General features: G+C 43.0%; 2 protein-coding genes across 4 annotated transcripts in view; one reads left to right on the top strand and one right to left on the bottom strand.

Annotated features, from left to right (window-relative positions):
* DDX42 (DEAD-box helicase 42) overlaps positions 1-3,173 on the bottom strand; it is a 40,171-nt gene extending 36,998 nt beyond the window's left edge. The window contains exon 1 of one of the 2 annotated variants that reach the window (XM_075562064.1): positions 3,024-3,173. The gene's annotated coding sequence lies outside the window, so the exon portion shown is untranslated. Of the gene's footprint in view, positions 1-3,012 lie in introns of both variants that reach the window. The other variant, XM_075562065.1, reaches the window with a different exon arrangement.
* A 592-nt stretch (positions 3,174-3,765) lies between these two features.
* Positions 3,766-24,408, top strand: CCDC47 (coiled-coil domain containing 47). Of its 2 annotated transcripts, none has more exons than XM_075562070.1 (13): positions 3,766-3,956; positions 10,852-11,120; positions 11,496-11,603; positions 12,021-12,195; positions 13,940-14,061; positions 14,252-14,317; positions 15,006-15,107; positions 15,271-15,381; positions 18,956-19,041; positions 20,368-20,426; positions 20,765-20,874; positions 21,083-21,250; positions 23,097-24,408. In XM_075562070.1, exons 2-13 carry the CDS (start codon positions 10,857-10,859, stop codon positions 23,175-23,177), a joined length of 1,452 nt encoding a protein of 483 aa, XP_075418185.1. In that variant the 5' UTR covers positions 3,766-3,956; positions 10,852-10,856; the 3' UTR covers positions 23,178-24,408. The 2 variants fall into 2 exon arrangements, with proteins under 2 accessions (XP_075418185.1, XP_075418186.1); XM_075562071.1 differs by lacking the exon at positions 3,766-3,956 and adding an exon at positions 4,142-4,575.
* Positions 24,409-25,472: the final 1,064 nt, after the last annotated feature.

The raw sequence follows: 25,472 nt of genomic DNA, 5'->3' as shown, positions 1-25,472 counted from the left end.
GCTCATTTTTTATCTCCCATGTCTTCTAAAATATATACTCATTTTCATTCAAATACAGGATCTTCAAGAAGATTTAGAATTTCGATGAAAAAAAAACTCAAGGTAAGATAAAATCAAGTACCATTTGGTATGGTTCTAAGCACCAGGATGCTTAATGTAGTAAAACAACCTAACAAAAAAACCAGTAAAGTACACAAAATATGAAACCAGACTATGTTCCAACTTAAGCTCTTGCCACTAACTTGATGCAAACCTTAAGGAGGTTACTTACCTTCTGAGCCTCAGTTTCCTCTTTGGTAAAATGGTAAGTATCATCTACCTCACAGTATTGGTATAAAAATTATTTTTAAAATTATAAAATACACCTAGAAGAAAGCCTAGCACACAATAAGTGCTACATGCCAGCTGTCGCTGTTTATTGTATTATTTCAAGAATCAATTTCTCTACTAGTAAACAGAGAATATATCAAGCCAGATAGCTCAGATATTTCAACTCAAGGATTTCAAACACAAGTGCCACACAATCCTGAAGATGTCAGCAATCAGTATGAGCTGGAGAAGTAAAGGTTGGCTTCCTAAGTGCCAGCCTTGCATGGAAAACTACAAATGGCTACCCAGCTCAAAGGAAGAAGCCATTCAAGGGAGGAAGAATAGAACTAGCAAAGACTAGAAAGAAGCAATAACCATGGAACCCAAGAAAAACGATCTGGCTAGAGTCTGCAAAAGGTATAGCACCTGGGGTCTTAAGAGTCTGTGGTCTGGGCAGTGGTGCACAATCAAGATATAATTTATGACTTTTAAAATAGACTAAAATTCTATTAACTGTGTAAATCACATTACCTATCACTCGTGTTTTTTAGGGAGTGGGAGAAAGAGTTCTAATGACAGATGATTAGCCTCCGCTCTACCTAACAAGCTGCCTTGAGAGCTTCTCACACACTACACTGTCATCCCTGGGCACAGCCTAAGAGGGCAGTTTTTTTCTAGTACTTCCCATGGGCACTGAAATTCATAGACACTCAAGTCCCTCATATAAAATGGCACAGACAACCCATATACTTTATATCCATTACATATAATACCTAATACTAGCTAAAAGCTATGTAAATAGCACTTCATGCTCCCTCTTAGCCCTTGAAGGGCTGCTTTGACCATATAGTTGCTTCTCCCCCACTTCCCCAGAATTTTCTATCCAAGGTTGGTTAAAACCCTGAATGTGGAACCCATGAACAGGAAGGCCAACTATATGTGGTCAGGTCCTAAATGGGAATCTATTATACATAAAACCCAAGAATTTTATTACTTTCTTCTAAAGCCAAATAAATAACTGTCTGATTATTTTTATTTTAAGAGCAACCGTTTTCCTCTGCTGGCTTAAAGAAAGTAGAGTGTCACTAAAGAGTATCAATTTAACAAAACTCTATTATGTACAAAGAACTGGCTTCTGCCATGTAATCTGCTAAATTATTACAATCCAAGTCTGATCATTTCTCTGCCCCAAACCCTCCGGTATGATTCAGAGTACAAGTTAAAGTCTCACAATAGCTTACAGGCCCAGGCTGTTTACCCAGTCCCTTCGCTGCTCACCTGACCTCCTACTACTCCTTCCTGTGCACCCAATGCTCCAAACACATTGGTCTCTTTACTGTTGTGCCAACCAACAGACCTTCAGAAGGCCTTTGTGCTTGCTGTTGCCTCTCCGGAACATCCCTTATCCCAGATACTCCCAAAGCACAAACAAACCCTCATCTCCTGTTAAGAGTGAGTCTCAAAAACTCACAGGGGAGAGGGGCAGTACAGGGTCGCCATTAGTCAGAATTTATTTGATGGCAGTGAGTTTGGTTTGGTGTCTTGTGAGTGCTTTTCTAACCAGTTTCAAATTGCCCTATCATCTCCCCTGCACTTTTCCAATCTGTTATTTGTGTGGCACTAATCATTTTCTAATACAGTATAATTTTAGTGTCTCTTTCCTCCACTAGCAGGTAAGTTTCATGACAGCAAGGAACACAAACCTATCCTTTGCACCTAGAACAGCTCTAAGAAATATATATTGCAGTCACTATTAAAAACAGTATTTTTAAAATAACCAATTACAGAGAAGAGCACACAATACCCATGTTACTTTAAAAAAGATCACAACACATATTTTTTCACCAATAAAAGTCTAAATACTAATTTCTTGTATAGAACGTGTACTGATCGCTCACATGCCAGAACTAGGCTGGGCTCTGTAAAGTTAAAGTAAATGAAGACAGAGTCTATGTCCTTCAGCCCAAGCGCTTCTGGGGGTGCATATAGGGGGGCGAATGCAGGAACCTGTCATTTACAACAAAGAACAGGAAAGCCCGAGGAATTTTACGGACAGCATAAAACGGTGGCGGGGCAAGGGGGAGAAAACTTCACTAAGAGGACCAGGAAGCTATGGTCCCAAAACGTCGAGACTAATGGGGCCATTTTCCTTTATATTACTGATGCTTTCGACTCCACATAAAGGATTTACTCACACCATACAGGATCTCAAGCAGGTCGGCTGAGAAGTTTGAGGGATGATGATAGAGTTAATCAACGACCTACTCAGACTGTTCAAAGATCACCGCCTCTGTCTTTACAGACTCTCAATTGGACCACTTTTCCCTCTCGGGCCACCTCGTTGAAGGCTTGCATCTACCAAATGCAGCGTGCCTTCATCAGAATCCGCCCGTGGCTACGCCTACCGTGCGGCCGGACATCTCCTCCCCAGCTCGAAGGGCGCTAACTCAGGAAAGCCGCCAACTGGGCCTCGGTAAGTTAGAGTCGCAGGAGCCTCGAGAGGGACTGCCAGGCGACCCGGATCGCAAAGCTCCTTCGAGGCCTCAGCGTCGCACTCCCATCCCTTCCCAGCCCCCCGGCCACCGGTGCCCCGAGGTTCCTCCGCCTCTTTGTTAAGCGAGGCCGCGGTTTCCCGGCCTTCGCTAGGCCTCACAGTTGCCTCTAAGTGTCCCCCAGGGTTAGCCGCCGGGAGCCCGGACCCACCTCGAACAAACCTGCTGCGACAGCTGCAGCGGTAGCTGATACCACCGCCGAAGCGAAGAGAACCCCACCTCCCGCAGTACGCGCGGGCCGGACCCCGTCTCGCCGCACTCCTCCTCCGCCCCCTTCGTCGCCGCCTCTCGGCCCGTTGCTGAGCGGGGGAGGGGAACACTAGCCTGACATGCGCAGTGCGGAGCGCGGGCCGAAGGGCGGGGCCTAGGGGCTAGGGGCAATGCTCGCTGACGGCGCGAGAGCGCCCGACCTTAAAACAAAATGCCTAGCGGCCACCTCAAACACTCTGACAGGAAATTGCTGTGGGGTGAAGGGTGTTCATGGCCTAGCTACAGAGCGGGCTGGGGGTGAAAAACGGGTAGCAGCGGACGGGGAGCGGCCCCCAAATCCCAAGAGCACAGGACTTGGGCGAACACGCCAATAAAAACGTCATCCTCCTAAACTTAGTCCCAGACAGAAACGACCCGGGCCACATTTAGCCGCAAGCTCCTGGCCACGTGGTCCCGCGTGGACATCTTTAGCTTCCGGAGCACCTGCCGTAAGCCCAGTGGCGAAGACTTCGATCAACCAGAGCATTTCCGGCCCAGGGGCGGGGATTATGTAATTTTCCCAGCAGCCCCACCTCGCCTCAGCTAGGGGCGGGGGCGCAGCGGAGAGGGGACGATCTCGCGGGGTCTCCGAGGCGGTGTTCCCGCCCTCCTGGCCGCGCGCAGGCGCAGACGGGCCGTACGCATTCTACGTAACGGGTGGCGGAGGCTACGTGAAGAGTTTCGCGGCGTGACCGAGCTGCCGATCTGGCTGTGTCCTAGTGGCAGCGGGCAGGGGGTGTGGGCAGTCACCGCGGCGACGGCGAAGGTGGTGGCCAGGCCGAGAGGCAGGCGGGGTAGAGCTAGCGGCCGCAGGAGCGCGGGGCAGGGTGTTGGCCTTCGGTACAGGTAGGGAGCGGTCCCCGACGCGGTAGTGGGGCCGGGCCCGGCCGGGCAGTGAGAGTTGCGTGGCCTCCCTGCCCCCTTTCCCGCCCCAGCCCCATTCAGTCCGGCCCGAGGTGGCACGCCTCGGTCCCGTGCCTCTTTAAAGTGTAATACAAAGCCCACTGACCCCAAGGCCCATTTTGGCTTGGCTTGGCTGGAGGGATTTTAACGGTCTGCAGAACCGCCCTGCCCCCAGCAGTGATCCAAATAGCGGCCAGAAGGGCAACGTGAGAAGAAATTTGGAGGGTGCCGTACGAAAAACAAAGCGCAGCTTTCTGAATGAATTCGTTCCCCCTTGATGGAACGACTGTTCAACACGAATGGTTAACAGAGACAGCTTCTGTGGAAAGCCTGTTGGACTATTTTGGACTTAAGACGTGTGTTTATGCCAGTCCACCGACGCGATTCGCAGCGGGCACCTGTTGTGGCCATATCAGGGAGGCCTAACCTCGATTGGCAGCGAGCTGTGAATGATTTCCCCACTTCCTGGACTCGGTGCCCGAGGAATTGCGGGAGGAGCTAGAGAAATCAAACCAGACTTGCTGGGCCTCAGCCCTCTACCTGTCCAGCAGGCTCCAAACTGGTGGGTGTCCCAGTGAGAAATGAGTTGACAGGTCCATTTCTGAGAGGAAAGCAAAATGGCTTGGATAATTTTAACCTAAATAGCCTTGAAAGAATCCTGTTACAAGCCGAAGTGACCTTAAGAAATGCTTCCTTGGGGTGAACCTTCTAGGTGGACATTTAGTTTGAAGTGATCGGACCCCAATGTCAATGTTCTCGTTTTTATTTGTAAAACCTTTCATTATTCCCATTTCTAAAAGTTTAAGGCTAGAATCTGAAAAGACTTCAATCATGTACTTTGAAATTACAAAGGAATTGGACCCACTACATGACTTGGCACGGCGCTCCCCTACTGCTCACTATAGCCCTATGAAGCAAGTAGTGAGCGATAAACACCCACTCTCCCCACCCCCCCAGCTCTTTCACGCTCTCCCTTTTTTTGCATATGACAAGCAAGGACTTTTAAGTGATTTGTCCAAGGTCATGAGGCTGGTAAATGGTGGAGCTGGCCAGCATTTGAAATCAGATCTAACTGCCTCAAGGTCTGTGTTCCTTTTTCGTATTTCTTACACTTTGGATCATATGTCCAAACAGGAAAAGCCAGAAAACTTAGAGAAGAAAGTTTGTTTGCAGCTGAAAACTTAGGGAATTGATGACCCTTGGAATGAACAGTAGAAGCTGAAAATAACTACTCTTGAGCATTCATTAATAAGAGTATAAAAGAAAATTAGGGATGTGTGTAGACATCACAGACCTCTTTGAAGTTGAAAAGGCAACCATGTTTTCTCCCAAAATGTTCCCTGGTGCTAATCTCAGACCAAATACTAGGAAATAGCTTGTAGCTTATGACACCTGTACCTTCCGATACTTAGGAACTTTGACTAATTCAGAGTACATTGAGCATCTCTGCGTGTAAGACATTGGTGTTTGATATTTAACTGAAAATTAACTGCAATATAAATGGAGAATGCTCACTATCCCAGCACACCTTGAAAGACTGGTGCGTACTTTTGTCACCCTCTTCCCTCCCTGCATTCTGACTTCCATCCTTGCTGCGTCCTGCAGTTGCCACTAAAGATTTCTTTTACACCTATTATACTTCACAATGTGTAATTGTAAACACGGATATCTAACTCCCTAATAAAATGAAAAAAGACCTTTTTAGGCACAAATACACCATGACTTGTCATCAAACATTATTGCACTATTGCTTCCTTAATTTGACCGTGCATTTGTGAAATGATCTGCAGACAGCTACTGTTGTAGCAAAGTAATGAGCACTTAGGAGTAGATGTGACTGCCCTGTGAATTTTTTTATGCACATTGTGCAGTCATGGTGGCGCAGAGTGCAAGGCGCTTTCTACCGCTAATTATTTCTTTGTTAACATTTCATCCATTTATTGTTTCCAACTTTCTGCAGCAATTAAAACAGCTTTGCTTCTCTCAATGTGTTTCTTGTTTGACTTCTACGATACCACTGTGGCTGGAGTCCCTCCACCGCACACATACACACACACATCCCCACACATGACTGATTCCTTTGTTACCTAACTAGATCTGGTCTAGTCCCATACTGTCTCCATCCCAAGCTCAGGCCTATATCCTCAGGCCTGTGTCCAGACTTACATGTTCACATACAATACCTTATTTTTAGAGATATGTGTGCAAGAGTACATGTAAATTATCTAATATAAGTGCAATAAAAAAGTATTGCTATAATTTCATAGAAATCTTTGTTAAAAATATCAAATGTGATGCTTTTTCTCAACATCTAGGTCTATGTACTTCTGAAAGGTTGGTTGCCCTTTCCCAAAGAATTAGGCATTCACTGATTTACACCACATCAAAACAGCACTTTGGTATACTCAAGGGACCCAAATTGTGTTCCTGTTTTAATGTTCTTTGAGTTTGGGGAACAACCAAAAAAGTCTGAAGGGGTAAGAGTAGGACTGTAGGGTGGATGGTAAGTTTCCAAATGGAATTCTCATAGGACAACCCTTGCTACCCTCTTAAGAATGAACAGGTGCATTGATATGATGGAAAAATAATTCGCACAATTTTCCTGGCCTTTTTTCTTACCAATGCAATTTTTAATTTTCTTGAAACTTCTCCCTAATAAGCCTCTATGAGCATTCTGTTTCCTTTGAGAAAATCTCAAGATTACCCCTTTGAAATCCCAAAGAGCATTTGCCATACCTTCTTTCTGAGACTTCTCTACCTAGAACTTAACTGGCCCAGTCGATCCCTTTGGAAGGTACTTTTGGTTGAACTGTTTGTTTGAAGGCACCCTAACAAGACTGTGACAGGTATTGCTGAGAGAACTTGTCAGCAGCCATACACTAATGGCAGAGACATGTTTAAACTCATTTTTGTTTGGAGTAAGCCCATACATGTGTGAACTGAAATCATTGTAGCAACACTTTTTTTAATCCCCGCCCCCCAATCTGCCTGAAACCCTTTCAACAGATACTATGTGAATATATTACCTTCTCCCAATTTCCCTCCTTTTTTTTGTTGCTCTCTGTTAAGCATGGTCTTTTTTTTTATCGCTTTATTGGTAGCTCTTATAGCTCTAATAACAGTCCTTGCACCAGTTGTATCAAGTACATTTATACTTCTGTAAATGTCTTTTGCCTCCTAGTTCTTTCCTCTATTTCCTTTTACTTTCCTCCTGTCCCACTGTAATGTGTGGCCTTCATTCTGCTCTCAGGCATTCCTCTCAGCTACATCGCCCTAATGAACCCTACCATAGATTTTAGATCTCTTGTCCCCTTGTCTCTGGGTGTGTTGGCTACCCCTCCCTTTCCCCCACTTCCCCTTCTTCCCTGCCATCAGCCCCATTGTTTTCTCCTCGAATTGTTTATCTTGCCTGTCTTACATACATAGACATGAAAAGAAGAAAAAAGGACCTATAAATAGTTCCAGGTCTGTCTGCTGACCCTTATGTATGTTTTCCATTCTAGTCTGACGAGATGCCAACCCCTTCCCTCCTCATTTAGTCTATTTTGGGGCTCCTCAGAGACTTCATTGCTTTGCTTCCCTTGCTGCTCTCTTGCACGCCCTTCACTTTTTGCCCCAGTCAGAATGGTCTTGTTCAGCTATTTTTCAAGCCAAAATTTGGGATCACCCCAGCTCTTCTTCCCCAGACCGTCTCTATTCAATCACTTCATGCTGACAACTAAAACTCTGGGATCTCTCTCAAATCTTTCCATTCCCCCGGCCACCTCCAGTTCAATTCTGTTTCATCTTCTACTATAAAAGAAAATCATTTTATTGGGGGCTCTTACAGCTCTTAGCACAATCCATTGTGTCAGGCACATTTGTACATATGTTGCCATCATCATTTTCAAAATATTTTCTTTTTACTTGAGCTTTTGGTATCAGCTCCTTGTTTTTTCCCTCATGAACCCTTGATAATTTATCAATTATTTTTTTCATGTCTTAATACCGACTGCCTTCTCCACCCACTTTTCTATTGTTGGTCCCCTTGGGGGGCAGGTTATATGTCGATCATTGTGATTGGTTTCCCCCTTTCTCCCTCCACCTTCCCCCTACCCTCCTGGTATTGCCACTCTCATTATTGGTCCTAGAGGGTTTATCTGTCCTGGATTCTCTGTGTTCCATTTCTTTTCTGTACCAGTGTACATGCTCCGGTCTAGCCGGATTTGTAAGGTAGAATTGGGGTCATAATAGTGGGGGGGGCATTAAAGAACTAGAGAAAAAGTGTTTCATCGGTGCTATACTGTATCCTGACTGGCTCCTCTCTTCCTTGTGACCCTTCTCTGCGGGATGTCCCTTCTACTGAATTAGCTCAGTGTCTTCCTGTTTGTCCTGCCTGAAGTACCTTTTTCCAGTTAACACTATGTGCATAAGAACTGTCAGGATTAAATTTCACAACTGCCCATGTCACACTCCCTCTTAAAATCCTTCCATTGGGTCTACTCACCCAAACTATTTAGCATGGTATCTAGAGAAGTGATCTGGTCCCTGCTGTCCCTACCAACCTCATGTCCTCCACTTGCCTCTACAAACCCCATGGCTCCATCCTATCAACCTCCTGAAACGTGTGCTGTCAGCACTCTGTGCCATCTGCCGCCCCCATATTGCCTCTCCTTGCGAGCAGACACCCTGCTTTTCATTGTTTTTTAAAACTGTTTATTACTAAAGTACAGCATAGAAACATTCAAAAATACAACGGAAACTAATGGAACTACTCATAATCATGACCTACAAAGTAACTACAATTTACTTTTAATTGACCAAAAGTAAAGTTGTGTTTTCTGGTGTGCCTTCAGTTTAATCGAGTCGTTTTAAACGTTCGCTCCTCTGAGTCATACTGTAATACATACCCTTAAGGCTGAGCACTGCACACGTTTACGACCCTTCAGGATCAGGTTTTACTTATCTCAGCATGGCATCTGGTATGGTGATGAGTTCAGTGGGGTGAGCTGTATTTAACAGGATAGGGCATGGCCATTTTATGAAAAGCTGAAAGCCAGGAAGTGTTCTGCAGAAAATTGATTAGTCATGGATAATTATTGAATCCTTAGGTAACAAACTTGTATTTTAGTTTGACCATGGGCTTTAGGGAGAAAATTGAGACGGGAAGAACCCTTCTTCCACAGATGGTGACAACATCTGGGTGGCTTTGAGGATTTGATGAATAATAGATTCCAAAGGTAGGGGAATGGAAGAAATGAGATTTCTTGTGTGTTTTGGGGTTCTTTCCCAACAAGGAAGATGGGGTTGATAGTAGTATTCAGATAAGGAAATTCAGGTTCTTATTGGCTTTGAGGTGATGGTGGGGCAGGGGTCAAGAAACCTCAGGGTTTTTACACTTTTAAAGGTTTATTTAAAAGCATAATAAGTGCTAGAGACCATCTGTGCCCTGTGGAGCCTAAAACATTTACTACCGGATCCTGTGCAGAAGTTTGTATGGACACGTCTGTCGGTCAGCCTGTAGGGCTGGTGTTCAGATCACTCACTGCCATCAGTGGATGTTAACTCATCATGGTACTATGGGACAGAGTAGAACTGCCCTGTGAATTTCTGACTAACTCTTCTCAGAGCAGAAAGCGCTCTTTCTCCCATGGAGTGGCTGGTAATTTCAAACTGCTGAACTGGTAGTTAGCAGCCCAACCTATAACCACTGGGCCACCAAGGCAGTAAGTAAAGTGGTTAGATAAGAGGACACAAGTAGAAATATATCTGAAATAGATTTGATGGTTGAAATCTAACTACTCCTTAAGTCCCAATGAAATGTTCTCTCCTTTTTATTTTATTTTATTTTTTTGGAAAGCCTTGCCTTTTGGGTAAAACTTATGGCATTGTCCTGTTTTCATTATCAGTTGGCATGTCTCTTCGTCTCACATCTGATTTCTTTACATTTATTGGTTTAAAACTGTTGAGACAGTGGAATGCCTATGAAACTATGAAATGTTAGTGTGTTTAATCCCATTGTACACAATAGGCACAATTTGTTGGGAAAGTACTACTTTAAGTATGTAACAGGCAGTCTCAGCCACCAGCTCACAGGTGAGAAGCAGCCTGAGTGATGATGGATTCTGGAAGCAAAACTGGGGAGGGAGGGGGGGGGTGTTTCAAATGACTCTGTGCCACTTGGGAGTTGTTTAACTTAGTATATTCTGGGCCTCGGTTTTCTTTCCTGTGAAATGGGGAGGATAGTAAAAGTATTTTCCTTAAGGGGTTGTTATGGTGAAATGATTGTTGTTAAATCTTTAGAACAGCACTGACCCTTAGTATTGTAAGTGCCACATGCTTGCTTGTCTAAAGATGATTGGTGTGTGCCCTCTCAAGCATGTGTTTTGTGTGTGTCCTGTTTAGTGTTAACTAAGAATGCAACTGTTTCTATTCACTTACTTTATTTTTTACTTTTTGCCACATAAATTGTTGCACTTTATGGCCTTTTGTTAGGTTCCCTTCCTAGTTCCTATATAAAGTACTGACCAGTCCTCATTAAATGCTTGTTGAATATTGAATACACAATCATGTAAATGAAAAAAAAATATTTAAGAGAACCCACCTTAAAGAAATTAAAATGACTTTTCCCAGATTTTACAGGTAACCAGTAGTGGTCCAGACTAGACCCCAGTCTGGTCTGCCTTCTGTCTCCCAAACTCATTATTCTTTATATAATTCTATGGGGAATTAAATAGTATTGAATATAAGAAAACCAGGAAAGGTTTGTAAGTTCATTTTTTAACTGTTTACAAAATCTGATTGATAGGACAGTCCATTTGAGTGCTTTTTATTTGTTTGTTTTTAATTTCCTTCTCAGGTACAATGAGAGGCTTCCACACTTTCTGTGTTATCCTGTTGGTGTTTGGGAGCTTCTCTGAAGCAGAGTTTGATGATTTTGAAGACGAGGAAGACCTGGTAGAATACGATGACAATGACTTTGCTGAATTTGAGGATGTCGTGGATGATTCGGTGACTCAGTCTCCTCAACGGGTGATAACCACTGAGGATGATGAAGAGGAGACTACTGTGGAGCTGGAAGGGCAGGATGAAAACCAAGAGGAGGATTTTGAAGATGCCGACACCCAGGTGAGCTCATACTGAGCGTCCTAGGGAGTTAGAAAGATAGATAAGAAAGGGGGAAAAGAAAATTGATAACACGTGTAACGAACCCTTTCCCCGATGTTGAAATTTAAGGCACTGGTCTAACAGACCTTAATTTCCTGAAAACTTTCTTTCTGTTCAGTAGGTGGTGCTCTTTTAAATGTTTTCTGGTATAGTCCCAACTTTTCCATTAACCACGTAATGATTGTGTTTTCACTAATGAAGCCATACATAGACCTGCTCTGTGTTCCATGCTTGCTGCTGGTGTGCTGTTTTCCCGTACAGTGTTGCCTACAAAAAACAAGGCTCGGCTGCTGGCCACGTTTGTAGAGGAAAACCAATTGTGCCTCATTTTTTTAGGAGGGAGATACCGAGAGTGAGCCGTATGATGATGAAGAATTTGAAGGTTATGAAGATAAACCAGACACTTCTTCTAGCAAAAGTAAAGACCCAATCACCATTGTTGATGTAGGTATACAGGATCATGAATTCCCAGCTAACCAACAAAATGCCTTGCTGTTGTTTGTCCCAGAGCTAGAAGCTGTTGATCGTGGTGTTGGTGGGATGTTAGTGGGAGCTGGGCAGAGCTTGGCGTGGAGGCTTACAATCCTAGGTTTTATTTAGTACTCCTAGTTTTATTCCTCAAGGAGTGAGTAAAAGGCTACAAATTAGATATATTTGAGGGTGGTGCTCAATGAAGCATAATACAATCTCTTCTTTTTTTATTATTTTTAATACAATCTTTTCTGTAGCCAACCTAAGAAAAAATTAAAATAGGCTTATTATCTAAAGGACCCAGGACTGTGTACAGATTTTCTCATCGTGTGTGTTACATTCCTCCTTGAGCTGCAGCCAACTTTAATTAGAATGATTGTGCTTCCGTAGGTCCCTGCACACCTCCAGAACAGCTGGGAGAGTTATTATCTTGAAATTTTGATGGTGACTGGTCTGCTCGCCTACATCATGAATTACATCATTGGGAAGAACAAAAATAGCCGCCTTGCCCAGGCCTGGTTCAACACTCATAGAGAACTTTTGGAAAGCAACTTTACTCTAGTTGGTAAGTGTGGCCAGTGGGATCTCAGTTGCCAGCTGGGAAGCAGTCTGAGAAGAACACTCTTCTCCCCTCATGAGAAGCACCAGCTACTTTGTGGACTGCTAAAAAGGATGCACTTTTTATTTTTCATCTTCTCTCCCAAGGATCCCCTTTTTGTTGAGTTTAACAGACCAAATTGTGTTTGTGAGATAATTTCCTATTTTATTAGTCACGACATAACTGCTAAATAGCTTCTGAGAAGAATGAAGTAGTGCCGTCGATGCAAGTTACTAAGACGCGAGCCCAAGCACAGAGCATCGACATTTTACTTATCTCCTAAAACACTGGAAAGCCCGCAAAATTCCTTCAGGTTCTGGGTGTTTATTTTTGGTTCAGATTCCCCTGTGCGGCAGACACTGAGAGGACTTCGGGGTTCCACAGGGTAGGAGGGAGGGGTCACCTCACATTCAGTCTTTTCCAGGAAACAAGTGATCTGTTCAACCCTTTAGGTACTGGGCACACATTGGTTTGATCTTGGTGTATGTAAACATTTTTAAAATTTACTGTATTTTTATGTATTTAATTACAATATTTCTCATCTTGTGACTGATTAATTTCACTGAACTTAATGGAGCGTTGGTGGCATAGTGGTTACACATTGGGCTGCTGACCGTAAGTTCAGCAGTGTGAAACCGAGGGAGAAAGTTGGGCTTTCTACATCATAAAGAGTTACTGTCTCAGAAACTCATCTGGGCAGTTCTACCCTGTCCTAAAGGGTCACTATGAATTGGCATCAACTCAATGGTAGTGAGTTTTTTGTTGTTGGGGTTTTTGCTTTTTTGCTTTTTTTTTTTTGGTTTTTTTTTTTTTTTGAGGGCCCTACTGGTGGTAAGTTGCAACCATAATAAGCCAAAATAACAAACTCGCTGCCATCAAGTCATCGTTGACTCATAGCTACCCCCTGTGGGTTTCTGAGAAAGCCCAGTCTTTATCCCTCAGAGCTGCTGGTGGTTTCGAACTGCCAGCCCTGCAGATCGCAGCCCAACTCATAACCACTACACAACCAGGGCCCCTGGCTTATTTACCTGCTTCCAAAAACCATACTTTTTCCATTGTATTTTAGAGTGCTTTTTCACCAATATATGAGAGAAAAATAGTAGCCTTTGGCTGCTTCCACTTTCCCTGAGTTTTCATTTGATACATCTGTCTACCTTGTGAGGTTAAACAATATCTTTTTTGTATACTTGATGAATTAAATAAAGAGGAAATTATTGGTCCTTGAGGTATTTCTAAATATAAAGTAAAAATTCTTTAGCACTACTGATAAGCCCAGTTATGTTGCTATTGGAGAAGTGGCTCAATTGCAGAGGATAAATATGCAACTCGTTTAAAGATAACTCATAATCAATTCAGTGAGGTGGTTGTGGCATTCTACCTCTCGAGGAGTTTTTTTGACCTTTGGCAGATATGTAAGCAGATTTTGCCTCATTTTGTATCCTGTTCTAAAAAATTTATACTCTAAGCTGATCACCATAAAGTTAATAAAGACTTAGAAATGGTGCTAGAATCTCTCTGTTTGTTTAGGGTGTGTATGTTAAGATGTTAAAACTAAAGGAAATGTGTCTGTGTTAATCTGTCCCTTTGAAAGCAGTGCTGGAAGGTAGCAGTGGTATTGCAGTCTGCAAGGTGTCATTTGGGAGTCTGGGTGAAGGTGGTGGTGACTAGGTCCCAACATCTCCATGAACCAGATGAATTGGTTTGCCCCTAGGGGATGATGGGACGAACAAAGAAGCCACAAGCACAGGAAAACTGAACCAGGAGAATGAGCACATCTACAACCTGTGGTGTTCTGGCCGGGTGTGCTGTGAGGGGATGCTGATCCAATTGAGGGTAAGTAGGGACATCCTGATATAGTGAATGAATTCTCTGATTTTTTTAAGTCTCCGCTAAAATGAGGTCCCAGATCCTCTTTCCTCTAAGAAATAGGTTGCTTAGTTGCTGAGACTTTGGCTCTCTTCCTCCAAGACCCTTTATGGGCGGCCAGAGATGCAACTTTACCTTACTTGTTTTTGTTTTCCAGTTCCTGAAGAGACAAGACTTACTGAATGTCTTGGCCCGGATGATGAGGCCAGTTAGTGACCAGGTGGTATGTATTCTTCACCTGTTGATTTCTGAGGACAGGTTGAATGCTTAGCTTTTTAGGGTTCATGCCATTTCTGCCTGAATTTTGTTTGGAGTTTCTGGCAGTTTGTATCTTGGCACATCATTTTGGTCTACTCACTGTACAGTCGAGGTTGAGGAAGGGGGCATGTGTGAACATTTACCTGCTTCTATGTACTGGTAATTATTTGATGTCCACATTTAAGGAGTTAGTTTTGACATGGAGGGACACAGTTTGTCATAACGATTTTAGAATGCTAACACCTGTTTACTTGCACAAGGTCACGGTCGGTGTTTGGATTTGAGTAGCCTATGTGAGCCTATCACTTCTTTATTGCTGCACTCCCAAGAGAATGCTTGGGTCCTTATTATATAACTCCCTGCTTGGACCTTCTCACCCATCTCCAGGAGACCTCTTCCAAGAGATTTGATGGGTGAGACCTTTTTAAGAGCTCATTTGGTTAGGCCCACCCAGAACACTGTCTCTTTTCATTGACTCTGTCGTGTAATGCAACATAGCCTGGGAGTGCTATCCCATGAATCACAACACCTGCTTCCATTCAAAGGAAGGATGTGTAGGCCTGGGAGCGGGCATCTTAGGGGCCATTGTAAACTCTGGCGGCCACCAGACCTAACAGGTAAAGTGAGGTTTGTTTGCTTCTTCCTTTTTTAAGCAAATAAAAGTGACCATGAACGATGAAGACATGGATACCTATGTGTTTGCTGTGGGCACACGGAAAGCTTTGGTGCGGCTGCAGAAGGAGATGCAGGATGTGGTATGTGAGGCTGTTCCAGCTCAAATTTATGAAGAAACTGTGCCTCTTTGTCATGTCGATGTTCAACTTTGTAGCGCAGCATGATTGTATTACTTTTACGTAGTTAGCATCAGTAGGCCAATACATGTAAACCTGGCTTACTTTCCACTACTTCTTCTTGTAGAGTGAGTTTTGTACTGATAAACCGAAGTCGGGAGCAAAGTATGGCTTGCCGGACTCCTTGGCCATCCTGTCAGAGATGGGAGAAGTCACGGAGGGAATGATGGATGCAAAGGTAAGTACAGTACAAGGCGTGCATTTTTAGACCTGGGCATTTAGAAACCCTCCTCAAAGTCACACTACAAGGTCATCGTTTTATGATGATACCACTGACATAATCCTTTCCTACACAAATACTGAAATTCTTTCTTTAAGAGATTAACCTCAAAAAAAAAAAGAGATTAACCTCTTAAAAAGACAATCTCATTAGTCAAAAAGTTCTTTCGAAATCAAGAATATTGTTCCTGAGATTGCAGTAGCTTTCAGAATTTTTTAAAATGGAATTTAACTTTAATCCTTTTCAGCATATCTTGTAGTCCATTTTTTGCACTCTCTAAGTGTACAGAAGAGGATGTCTGGAGAGCCCTTTCTTCCTTTTGGTTGTGTGATTGTAACAACACCTGTGGTAGACTGGGTTCTCTAGAGAAACAAAACAAGTGATGTGTGTATCTATGCCTATGAAATGCGTGTCAATAAAATTGCTCACACAGTTACAAAAGTGGGCAAGTCCAGTTTCAAGTCTGGGTCAGATGTGCAGCAGGAGGCCTCTAACTTAACTCGGGATTGACAGGAACCCCGGAGGCTCTAGAGGCAGCTGAATCCAAAGTTAGCATGTCAAATATAAGTTACTAGTAGCTCCCGAGATCCGCAGGCAATATTGCAGGCCACTGACTGACTGACATTACTCGAACATGGTTGACATCCGTAGCATCAAAAAGCTAGAGGTCATCGACCTAGATGCATGGTCCAGACTCAACAGAAAGCAAGCCAGCTTCCCACAGCATTCACTTAAATAAGCATTGAGCCATGCCCCTGAGGAAACTTCCTTACAGGTGCATCAGGGATGTGACTAGAATAGGGGTGCATTCTATCCCAGTCTTCTACAGCTGCTTGGCTACTCACAGTAGATGGAGTTACTTCCATTGGGCTAGGTCATAGCATGGGGCTTACCAGGTCTGAACTACCAAACCATGGGGAATCCTGGCCTAGCCAATGTGATACAAAACCCACTGTCACGCACCTTAATATACGAATAGAGGCTACCTCAATGCCCATTGTCAGTCCCGACGCATGGTGACCCTATGGGGCAGAGTAGGGCTGCTACTTAATTCCACTGAGCAGCTGTTGTGTTCAAGTCAGTAACATTGGGGTTGGCCATCAAGTGCTTCAGCCATGTGCCACCTGAACTTTCTACGTCCAATTGTGAGTTAAAAATTATTTATCTATAAAGACTCCCCTGAGATTATTTTATTTTTGTTGTAGAAAATGTGAGAGGGCTTCAAAACACATGGGGAGTGATTCTGTGATCTTTTCATTGTTTTCTGAGTTTTGTTTTTAACTTTTATTAGCTTTTAGTTTCAGCTTAATTTACTCCAAAACCTTAATTTTTTGTTTCTTCTGGGATATCTTTTTCCTGTGCCACCACCTCTTCTGGTTTAGAAACAATTGGTTCCTTTTCAGTGTGTTCATGTGAAGGTTGATCCAACCATGAGCTCTGTAAGGCCAGCGGTGCATCTTGGAGGCCTGTTCACCTGGATATGATCAGTGACCAGAGAATCCACATCTAAACCTTAAGTTCAGCATTACACTTTGCATTTTCAGCACGTGCAGCAAAAATTCACTCTTGGAGCACTGGATCCTGACTCCAACCCCACTGTCTGCCTAGACACACCTACCCGCTCCTTCATTGTAACATCAGAAGGGCATACTCTTCTGCAAAGTGACATCTTCCAAATAACCGGAGGCTTACTGGATCTGCCTACCCTCGATGGCCTGGACAGTTTCACAGGTGTTCTTAAAATGGGCCCGAAGATTTGACCCTCTTGACTTACATGATTTTGTGGGTTAAGTGAGTAGCGAACCATTTTGGCAGATCACCCCAGGCTTCTTTGGGAGGACAGCTAATTCCGCTTTTGAAGCCCCTTCATACACAGTAGAGCATCCACCGGTTCATCAGTTCGTACGCATACAATTGAGTGACACCGAGGACCTCCCTTCTCACGCTCCTTTACTTTCTTCCCTGGTTTCCCCGCTAATAGAAACGTGCTGCTTCCTCGTTTGTCTGTCTGTCAGCCTCTTAGTTTTTATCTAATGTTTTGAATTGGGCTTGTCAGTTTGGTCCTATCTAACAATAGATCGTAGGAGCCAGGGTGGAGTAGTTGCTTTCACGTTGAACTGCTAGGAGAAAGATGAGGTTGTCTGCTCCTGTAAAGATTGACAGCCTTGGAAGTAATTCAGTTGCTGTGATTTTTTTTTTCATGATCTTAGAAGAGCACAATGCTTAATGCAGACAATCCTTACTAGTTGAGCTAGACTACTGTTTGGTTTTGAGAAAACTTCAGGGAGTGTTTTTGGATATGGGTCCAAAGATTACATCAGTAGTAGTTTCATGGGTTCATCTGGCCCCCATTGCTCCAAAAAGCCTAGATTCCATGAGAATTTGAGATCCTGTTCTGCACCACCCCTACTCCAACTTTCCTTGTGGATCAGGATTCTTCCGTAGATTCAGTGTGGTAACCAGGCACGGGCTGAGATTTGTCTCATGATAGAGGAGACCATTGTCCATGGAGGTAAATAACATTTCATTTCTTCCTCCTGTACCTGATATTTTAGATTTTTGTCATCATACTTTCTTGTTTAGTACATTACAGTTATCCCTTGGTATCCATAGGGGATAGGTTCCAGGATCCCACAAATGCTTAAACCCATGATATGAAATGGCATAAATATTTGCATATACCTATATGCATCCTCCTATGTACTGTATATACTCATGTACACCATATACAGTACACCAAGTTTTTCAGCACATTTTTTATCTGGTTTTTGTGGTAACATTAGGTGCCTCAGCTGATGTTTGGGTCGGCTTATACTCAAGTATATACTGTACCTTATATTATTTCTAGATTACTTATGATACCAAATCAATGTAAATTTGGTATAAATAGCACTTTATGGTCCCTGTTAGCCGTGGGTAAAAAATGCTTTGACAACTTAATCCTTTAAAAAAAATTTGGGGGGGGGGGGAATGAAGAGCTGATATTAAGGGCTCAAGTAGACCGCAAAGGTTTTGAGAATGATGGCAACAAATGTACAAATGTGCTTGACACAAAATGGATGTGTGTATGGATTGTGATAAGAATTTTACGAGCCCCCAATAAAATGATTCAAAAAAAGTTTTTTTTTCAAATTGAAGCTAACAATTGTAATTCAGATAAATCAGGTAACCTTTGGAACGGCCTAATTACAACCATCACCACAATCAATTTTAGAATATTTTGTTAAACTTTCCCACCGCCTTTTTGGTTCGTTGACGCCACAAGTGGGGAACTGTGGAGAAGGAGGCCAGCTGTGTCTTGATACCGATTGTCAGCTGCTCACTAGAAGAGACAAGCTTTGGAATAACTAGAGCCCGTAAGGGTATCGATTCCATTTTAGAGGCATTCCTGACTTAACTTTAGTTTTTTAAAGCTTTGGCCTAAATGACATGGAAAAAGTAAGGAAGAATGAAGGGTAAATATCTATGACAAAAAGGAAAATGTATCAGATCCTACTTTTAAAAAATCGTTTTCTGTTTTCTTTTTTCCCAGATGGTTCACTTTCTTACACACTATGCTGACAAGATTGAATCCGTTCATTTTTCAGACCAGTTCTCTGGTCCAAAAATTATGCAAGAGTACGTATGAGATAAAAATAATGAAATCCGTTTTCTTCACCAGCTTTCAGTGTTGAAAAACCTGCAGGGTGATTCTGCAATCTCCCTTACCAAATAAGGGAGGGGAGTTGGTGACCAGCCTCCAGGTTTTCCTTTGCTCGGACTGCATGCATTGGGCAAGGCCATTGAAACCTGGAGGAGGCAAGCAATTGAACCTGTCCCAGTTTGCATGTGTCCCTGCATGTCTACACCGTCTGCTCAGTGCTGTGGCTGGATTAAGAAAGTGCAATTGCTAATCTCATTACCCTTCGTATTCTAGGCTCTTTCATTTCTGCTCCAGTTGATACTGATCTGCGATGCTTGACTTGTGTTTGATTCATTGCTAATATGTCTGTTTTGTAATAATGATCTGTGGCTTCCTACTTGAATGGTTGGTTGATCGTAGGTTAACGTGCTATCAGGAATTTGCCTAAAGAATTCTGGCTTTTTGTTTTTTTATTCTCTTCAAGTGTACATATTGTGAATATCACAGTTTGGATTTGTTCCTTGACCCCACAGCCTGTCTTGGGCAAGCACAATTAGTTATGATTTATGCTTGATTTTGAACTGGTCCTGACCTAAGTTTTTGGTTTAAGGACTGCTGTCCCCTAGGCTGGGGGGTTCAATACAATGAAAACCCAATCTAGATTTTGGTTCTCTGTCCAGTTTCCTCGTGTCCACATGTCTCAAGACAGTGGCACGTGTGTCCATCCTTGCCTCTCTTTTCCCAGCTAGGCGGGGGCAGAGTATCCCTTTGTATACTCCCCGAGCCTTTTGTGAATAGAGGCTGAGAGAGCGGGATAGTCAGAGATTACAAAGAAGTCTTTAATGAAATCAAAAATTAAACTGCATAATCCACAGATTATCCCTAAATTTACTCTGATTATAAGAAATCAGATATTCCTTTATAGAAAAACACCATAGGAGCTAAAAACAAAACAAAATTCATGTTTCTTTTAAAAAAGCAAAACTGTTATTTAAAATAAAGAGCCTTAATAAGCTCATTGCTGGCTCCCCATGTGAAGTGGGCTGTTAGCTTCCTGGAGGGCACATCATGGGAGGCTTTACATTTAGAGTGGAGATTTCTTGGAAGAATGTTGCAGAAGCGATCACCCATCAGATAAATGGTTAGGTCTGATGACCTCTAAAGTTCTCTGGGTTACTGAGATTATATTGGCATTAGAGGGTGCTTAACTCAATGGTGGGCAGATGTTTGTGCTGGCTACTTATCCGAGTGTTGGGGGACTTGCGTGCTGAGAAATAGCTTTCCTGGACTCTTCCTTCAATGTATGTTTCTTTGTGTGGCAGGGAAGGTCAACCTTTAAAGCTACCTGACACTAAGAGGACACTGTTGTTTACATTTAACGGTGAGTGTTGGGGGCCAGGCATGGGCTCTTCAATTTCTGTGGTGAGACTCTAAATAATACGGGGGAGGGGGCCTTCAATAATTCCATGGGAAAATGTAATTAAAGGCTAAAGGGAATTTTGTCATAAACTTTTTGAAACCCCTTCGTATAACAGGACCCATGGTTTCTGGGTCCTTCAGGAAAAAGGACCTTTGATAATTTGGTATTTCTTGACTTCTGTTTCATTTTAACTGTCTAAGGAGCTTAGGAAAAAAAATCTATTGATACTTAAAAAAGAAAAAATGGGGTGTCCCAAAAGTAATGCTGCCATTGACTCAGAGCATGGTTGTGTGTTGCAGTACCTGGCTCAGGTAACACTTATCCCAAGGATATGGAGGCTTTGCTACCCCTGATGAACATGGTGATCTACTCTATTGATAAGGCCAAAAAATTCCGACTCAACAGAGAAGTAAGACCCAAACCCTTTCATTTGAGTTTCACCTTTTCTTGCACATAGGTTTTTGTGGTTTTGTTTTGTTTTGAGAGTCAGGCGAAGAGCTGGTTGACTTGAAAGTGCTAGATATTTGGGGATGGTTTCATGAAAGCACACTTAACTGGGATTTTGTGTGTATTGGATACACGGATTTCTAATGAAATGCTTTGGTCCTTGGGGAAAGGGCAAGCAAAAGGCAGACAAGAACCGGGCTCGAGTGGAGGAGAACTTCCTGAAGCTGACGCACGTGCAGAGACAGGAAGCAGCGCAATCCCGGCGAGAGGAAAAGAAGAGAGCCGAGAAGGAGCGAATCATGAATGAGGAAGATCCGGAGAAACAGCGCCGGCTGGAGGTAGACAAACTTTCCTTGTCACTACAGCTAAGGAGATTTTGAAAAGTTCCTTTGGGTGTCTTATTAACTGTTAAGGTGAATCTGTGTAGGCGTGTGCACAAATTAAAGGGGAAGGAAGCTACAGTCAATCGGTAACGTCACTGGCCCATTCATACACACGATGATCTAGGCCTTTCTGCCACTGTGCACATCACGTTTGATACATGTGTTGTAGCTGCTTGCTTGCAACTGAGCTCTCATGGAGGTGTTGACCCTCCTGCTTGGGTTCTTCATGCTGCCGAGCCAACAGCACAGCTGGAGAGGGATACGTGTTAGATTGCCATGGCCTGGAAGCCAGATAACCAAGCCCACTGACTCAGAGCGCTACTCTCTGGCCGGGTAGAGCTACAGCTTGGGGTTTCCAAAACTGGAAATCCCTAAATAAGGCAAATAGCCTTATCTTTCTTCAGTGGAGTGGGACTCATGGGTTTGAACTGCTGACCTTGAAGTTAGCAACCACTGTCCCACCAGGGCTCCTCGTTTAGTTGCATAGGTTTTGCCGTTTAGTGTCGAAACCTACCCACAGTCGTTGTATCCAAACCACTGATGGACAGATCACCATTGGAAACATACTTTACGAGGTCCAGAACTATACCCCACATGCACATACCCTCTTGGCTTTCCCATTTTCTTAAACAAGGGGCTTCAAAAGCTCATGGGAAAAAGGAATTAAAAGATAACGGAACTTTCTATGAGCGATTTGAAACCCCCTTGCATTTCCTACTGTATATCCGTTGAGGAGCATACTTCTGAACAATAGCCTGGACGTTTTGCTATGAAACCAGTATACTATACTGGAAGCCCCCCTCCACTATAGCGTCCTAATTTCTTACTGAAAATAGGATTTTCAATGAACACTACAAATTGAAGTATGGTGTTAATGTTCAACATCTCTGCTGTTAAGGGGAGATGGACAGTCAGTAACCTGATGGGACAAGAGTCTTCATTGCTTGCTGCCCTGGAGTTCCATTTTGGCCAACATCTACACACGCAGCCTCAGAGATATTGTGAGCGTAGTCCCAGATCATTGCACTGAAGCAGATTACACAAGCCAGCAGAATTTAGGGATTTCGCCATGCATACACAGGCTGTGCTGACACTATACCTGACAGTCGGTTAAGGGTCCGAGAAGGACCAAGATGAGACCCAGAGGTGAAGTGAACACCTGCTGCTGGAAACCAGTATTAATAGATGTGCTCCGTGCGAGATTGCCACAAACCTTCAAGGAGTTCAGAACACACACACACACACACACACACAGCTTCTACAAAGCACAATAAAATGAGGTCTGCCAACCTTTATGCAGTTCACAGTAAAGTATAAATAAATAAGGAAAGTTAAAGAGCAAACACATGGGGGGAAAATGAGCAGCAGATATTAAGGGCTCAAGTAGAAGGCAAATGTTTTGAGAATGATGATGGCAACAATTGTACATATGTTCTTGACACAATGGATGGATGTATGGATTGTGATAAGAATTGTATGAGCCCCCGATAAAATGATTAAATAAAAAAAAAATTTTTAAAGCAAACACATGAGGTTTGCCTGAAAGTTCCCCAACGTCTCCTGCTTGTAAGAAAATTCAAAGTGGACTCACAAAGCCGAGTGGAATGTGGTGTGTCCTGGCTTAGTTCATTTTCATTCACCAGCACAGACACTTACAATTCCTTTATAAACCAACTTCTGAAATGTCACTTGTGGTTCAAGCCTGTTGTTTTTTATAAAATAGGCAATATTCCAGTTTGTTTTGTTTTGTTTTCCTCATAATGTTTGCTTAGCACTTGGATTTGATTCTCTGCCCTGCCAGGAAGCTGCTTTGAGACGTGAGCAAAAGAAGTTGGAGAAGAAACAAATGAAAATGAAACAGATCAAAGTGAAAGCCATGTGAAATCACCCAGAGAGCGGAGTCCTGGTGCCATCTGTAAGCCCCAGACAAAAATGACCCGTCCGCTCCTCACCTTCAAGCCCACACACTCCCAGCAACTGTGAAAGCTGCCTCCTCGCCTGTGGTGCGGTTGCTTTAGAGTGTTGCAGAAGCTGTAGACATGTTGGAAGGGCTCTGTTTTAGCAATTTTCTTCCAGAAAATCAAACTATTTTGATTATTTCATAAAAGGAGTGATATATGAAATCTTTATAGTTTTAAAATATTTTTAAATTATAACATGACTCATCAGTGCTTTTAGTGCTTTGATGTTTGAAGAAATATCATGAATTTATAGGTAGTTAATTCAGTTGTTGCTTTTTGTTGAAACCTGGCCGTTATAATGGCTATGAATGAAGTCTGACTCTTAAGCCAAAATTCTACAAATAACTATTGAAATTGCACAATAAACATTGCTTGGTGTTTTCTTCTTTGTCGTAGCTTAAACTTAAGAAATAAGAAAAATTTAAAACACTATACATGGTATTGAAATTTCAGGGATTCTGACCATAAAGTAGTTCACTATGTGTTTGTCGGTGGGCGGTGCTAGTGCCATTATTACAGGATAGCTGTAGGTTTGAGGGTACAGGCAGTACCCGGTTACAAATGCGCTCCATCCCCAGTGTGTGAGTCCAGTATGTGGGTAAGTCAGAATAGATGCATTCCCTTCTTACTTCAGTGCAGGAAAAGGCTCGAAGCCTCTTCAATGGTTTAAAAGCTGCCTATGCAGCAAGTGAAGGTGATTTGATAAAGGATTTGATGTGCGTGGGGGCTGGTTACATCATTTCATAGTGTGAGCAAATTTACCTAAATTAAAGGGCAACTGTGAGTTGTCCCTAGCCAGACATTTATAACCAAGGACTTAATGTACTTACGAATACGTGGAAAATACTAAGGATAGCTAGTACAGGAGCAATTTCCCTCTACGTGATAATCATGAGCTAATGACAATGTGTATGCTGTATGGTTATTGTATGTTCCTTTTTCGTGAATAACATGCATGAGAAACTAAATGCTTCACCTAGCTCACGTCGTGGTCTATGTGAAGTCTCAAATGTTCTCCTTGGTCACAGCATCTATTGGATGTTCTTGGGGAAACAGATTCTCTGAGTCATGGCCACACACCTTCGCTTCTCCCTCTGCTTTGATCTCTTCCACAGTCAGTGAAAATGGCCATGAATATGCGTAAATATATTTTTAAAACGTAGCTTTCCTAAACTAGTGGGAGTTCTTTCTGCCTCTTGAGGATGAGGCTCTGAGGGAGGTGCCCTTCTGTCTGCACAAGCATTTAGCTTGTCAGATCTCTGCATTTTATAAATGCTTCCTACCAAGAAAGCATTTTTTAGTCACTGCTTGAGCCAGGTAGTTTTTGCTGAGGATGGAAGAGGGCTGGGTTTTGCTGGGAGCGGGAGGGAGGTGGGTATTTTCTTGGCGGGGCTGTGCGTGCAGGTCTTTTCAAAGGCAGTAACCAGAAGCTGCCGTGAGAACGCGTGTGCGGCTGCCTTTGTGACTGCACGGGAACTTTTCACGTGGATGTTTCTCCAGATTCATGCAGAAATGTAAATGGAGATGTGAATGTACTATTTTTTAACCATTTATGAAATTAAGTTATTAACAAAAGTAACAAAAATGAATTATCTTAATGCTATATATAATCCTAGAAATAGTCTTGTTTATAAACCTTTAAATACATTATAGAAATCAATGATGATATGCATAGCTATCTTTTGATTAATAAAAGCTTTCTTAAAGTCCCATACACTTGGACCATGGCAGCTAATTTTGTAATTAAGCATTCGTATGAACTACCTATGGACGTATATTAAACTACTTGAAAAAAGTCTCAGAGTGCCGCTTTTGCTTTCCAAATGAGTCCTGCAAGAGCCTAACGCGTACAGATGAATGTTCCTTTCTGTTCAATAAAAGCGCTGGGGTGTTTATTTTTGTATGCTTCCCACGTAAATGCTTGCCCACCGGGAGTTGGTCTTAGGTACTCCCTTGGCTATCGGTTATCTTTCAGAGTGGTTTGTTTTCGACATTTAGTCCCAGGTATTGTGTCATCTCCCAGCAGTCAGTCCCCTGTTAGGATACCATTCTCTCTCCAGTGAGTGAGCGTATATAGTGGAGCATGTTATTCAGCCCTCCAAGCTCATCTGCACTTTGTAGCCACCTAGCGGTGCCAAACAAATGCTGCTGGCGGGGCAGACATGGATCTGAATGTGAGTACCAGCAAAAAGATCAACCTTTTTGAGTTTCTGTTC

This window comes from Tenrec ecaudatus, chromosome 10 (assembly GCF_050624435.1).
Source record: "Tenrec ecaudatus isolate mTenEca1 chromosome 10, mTenEca1.hap1, whole genome shotgun sequence".
Taxonomy (NCBI): Eukaryota; Metazoa; Chordata; class Mammalia; order Afrosoricida; family Tenrecidae; genus Tenrec; species Tenrec ecaudatus.
The sequence above is the reverse complement of the archived record's forward strand: the minus strand, read 5'-3'. Positions and strand labels throughout refer to the sequence as shown.

Coding starts and splice junctions, on each gene's coding strand:
- CCDC47 (XM_075562070.1), top strand. CDS start 10,857: ATGAGAGGCTTCCACACTTTCTGTGTTATCCTGTTGGTGTTTGGGAGC. Junction 14,062..14,251: donor GGATGCTGATCCAATTGAGG/GTAAGTAGGGAC, acceptor TTTGTTTTCCAG/TTCCTGAAGAGACAAGACTT. Junction 14,318..15,005: donor GGCCAGTTAGTGACCAGGTG/GTATGTATTCTT, acceptor TCCTTTTTTAAG/CAAATAAAAGTGACCATGAA.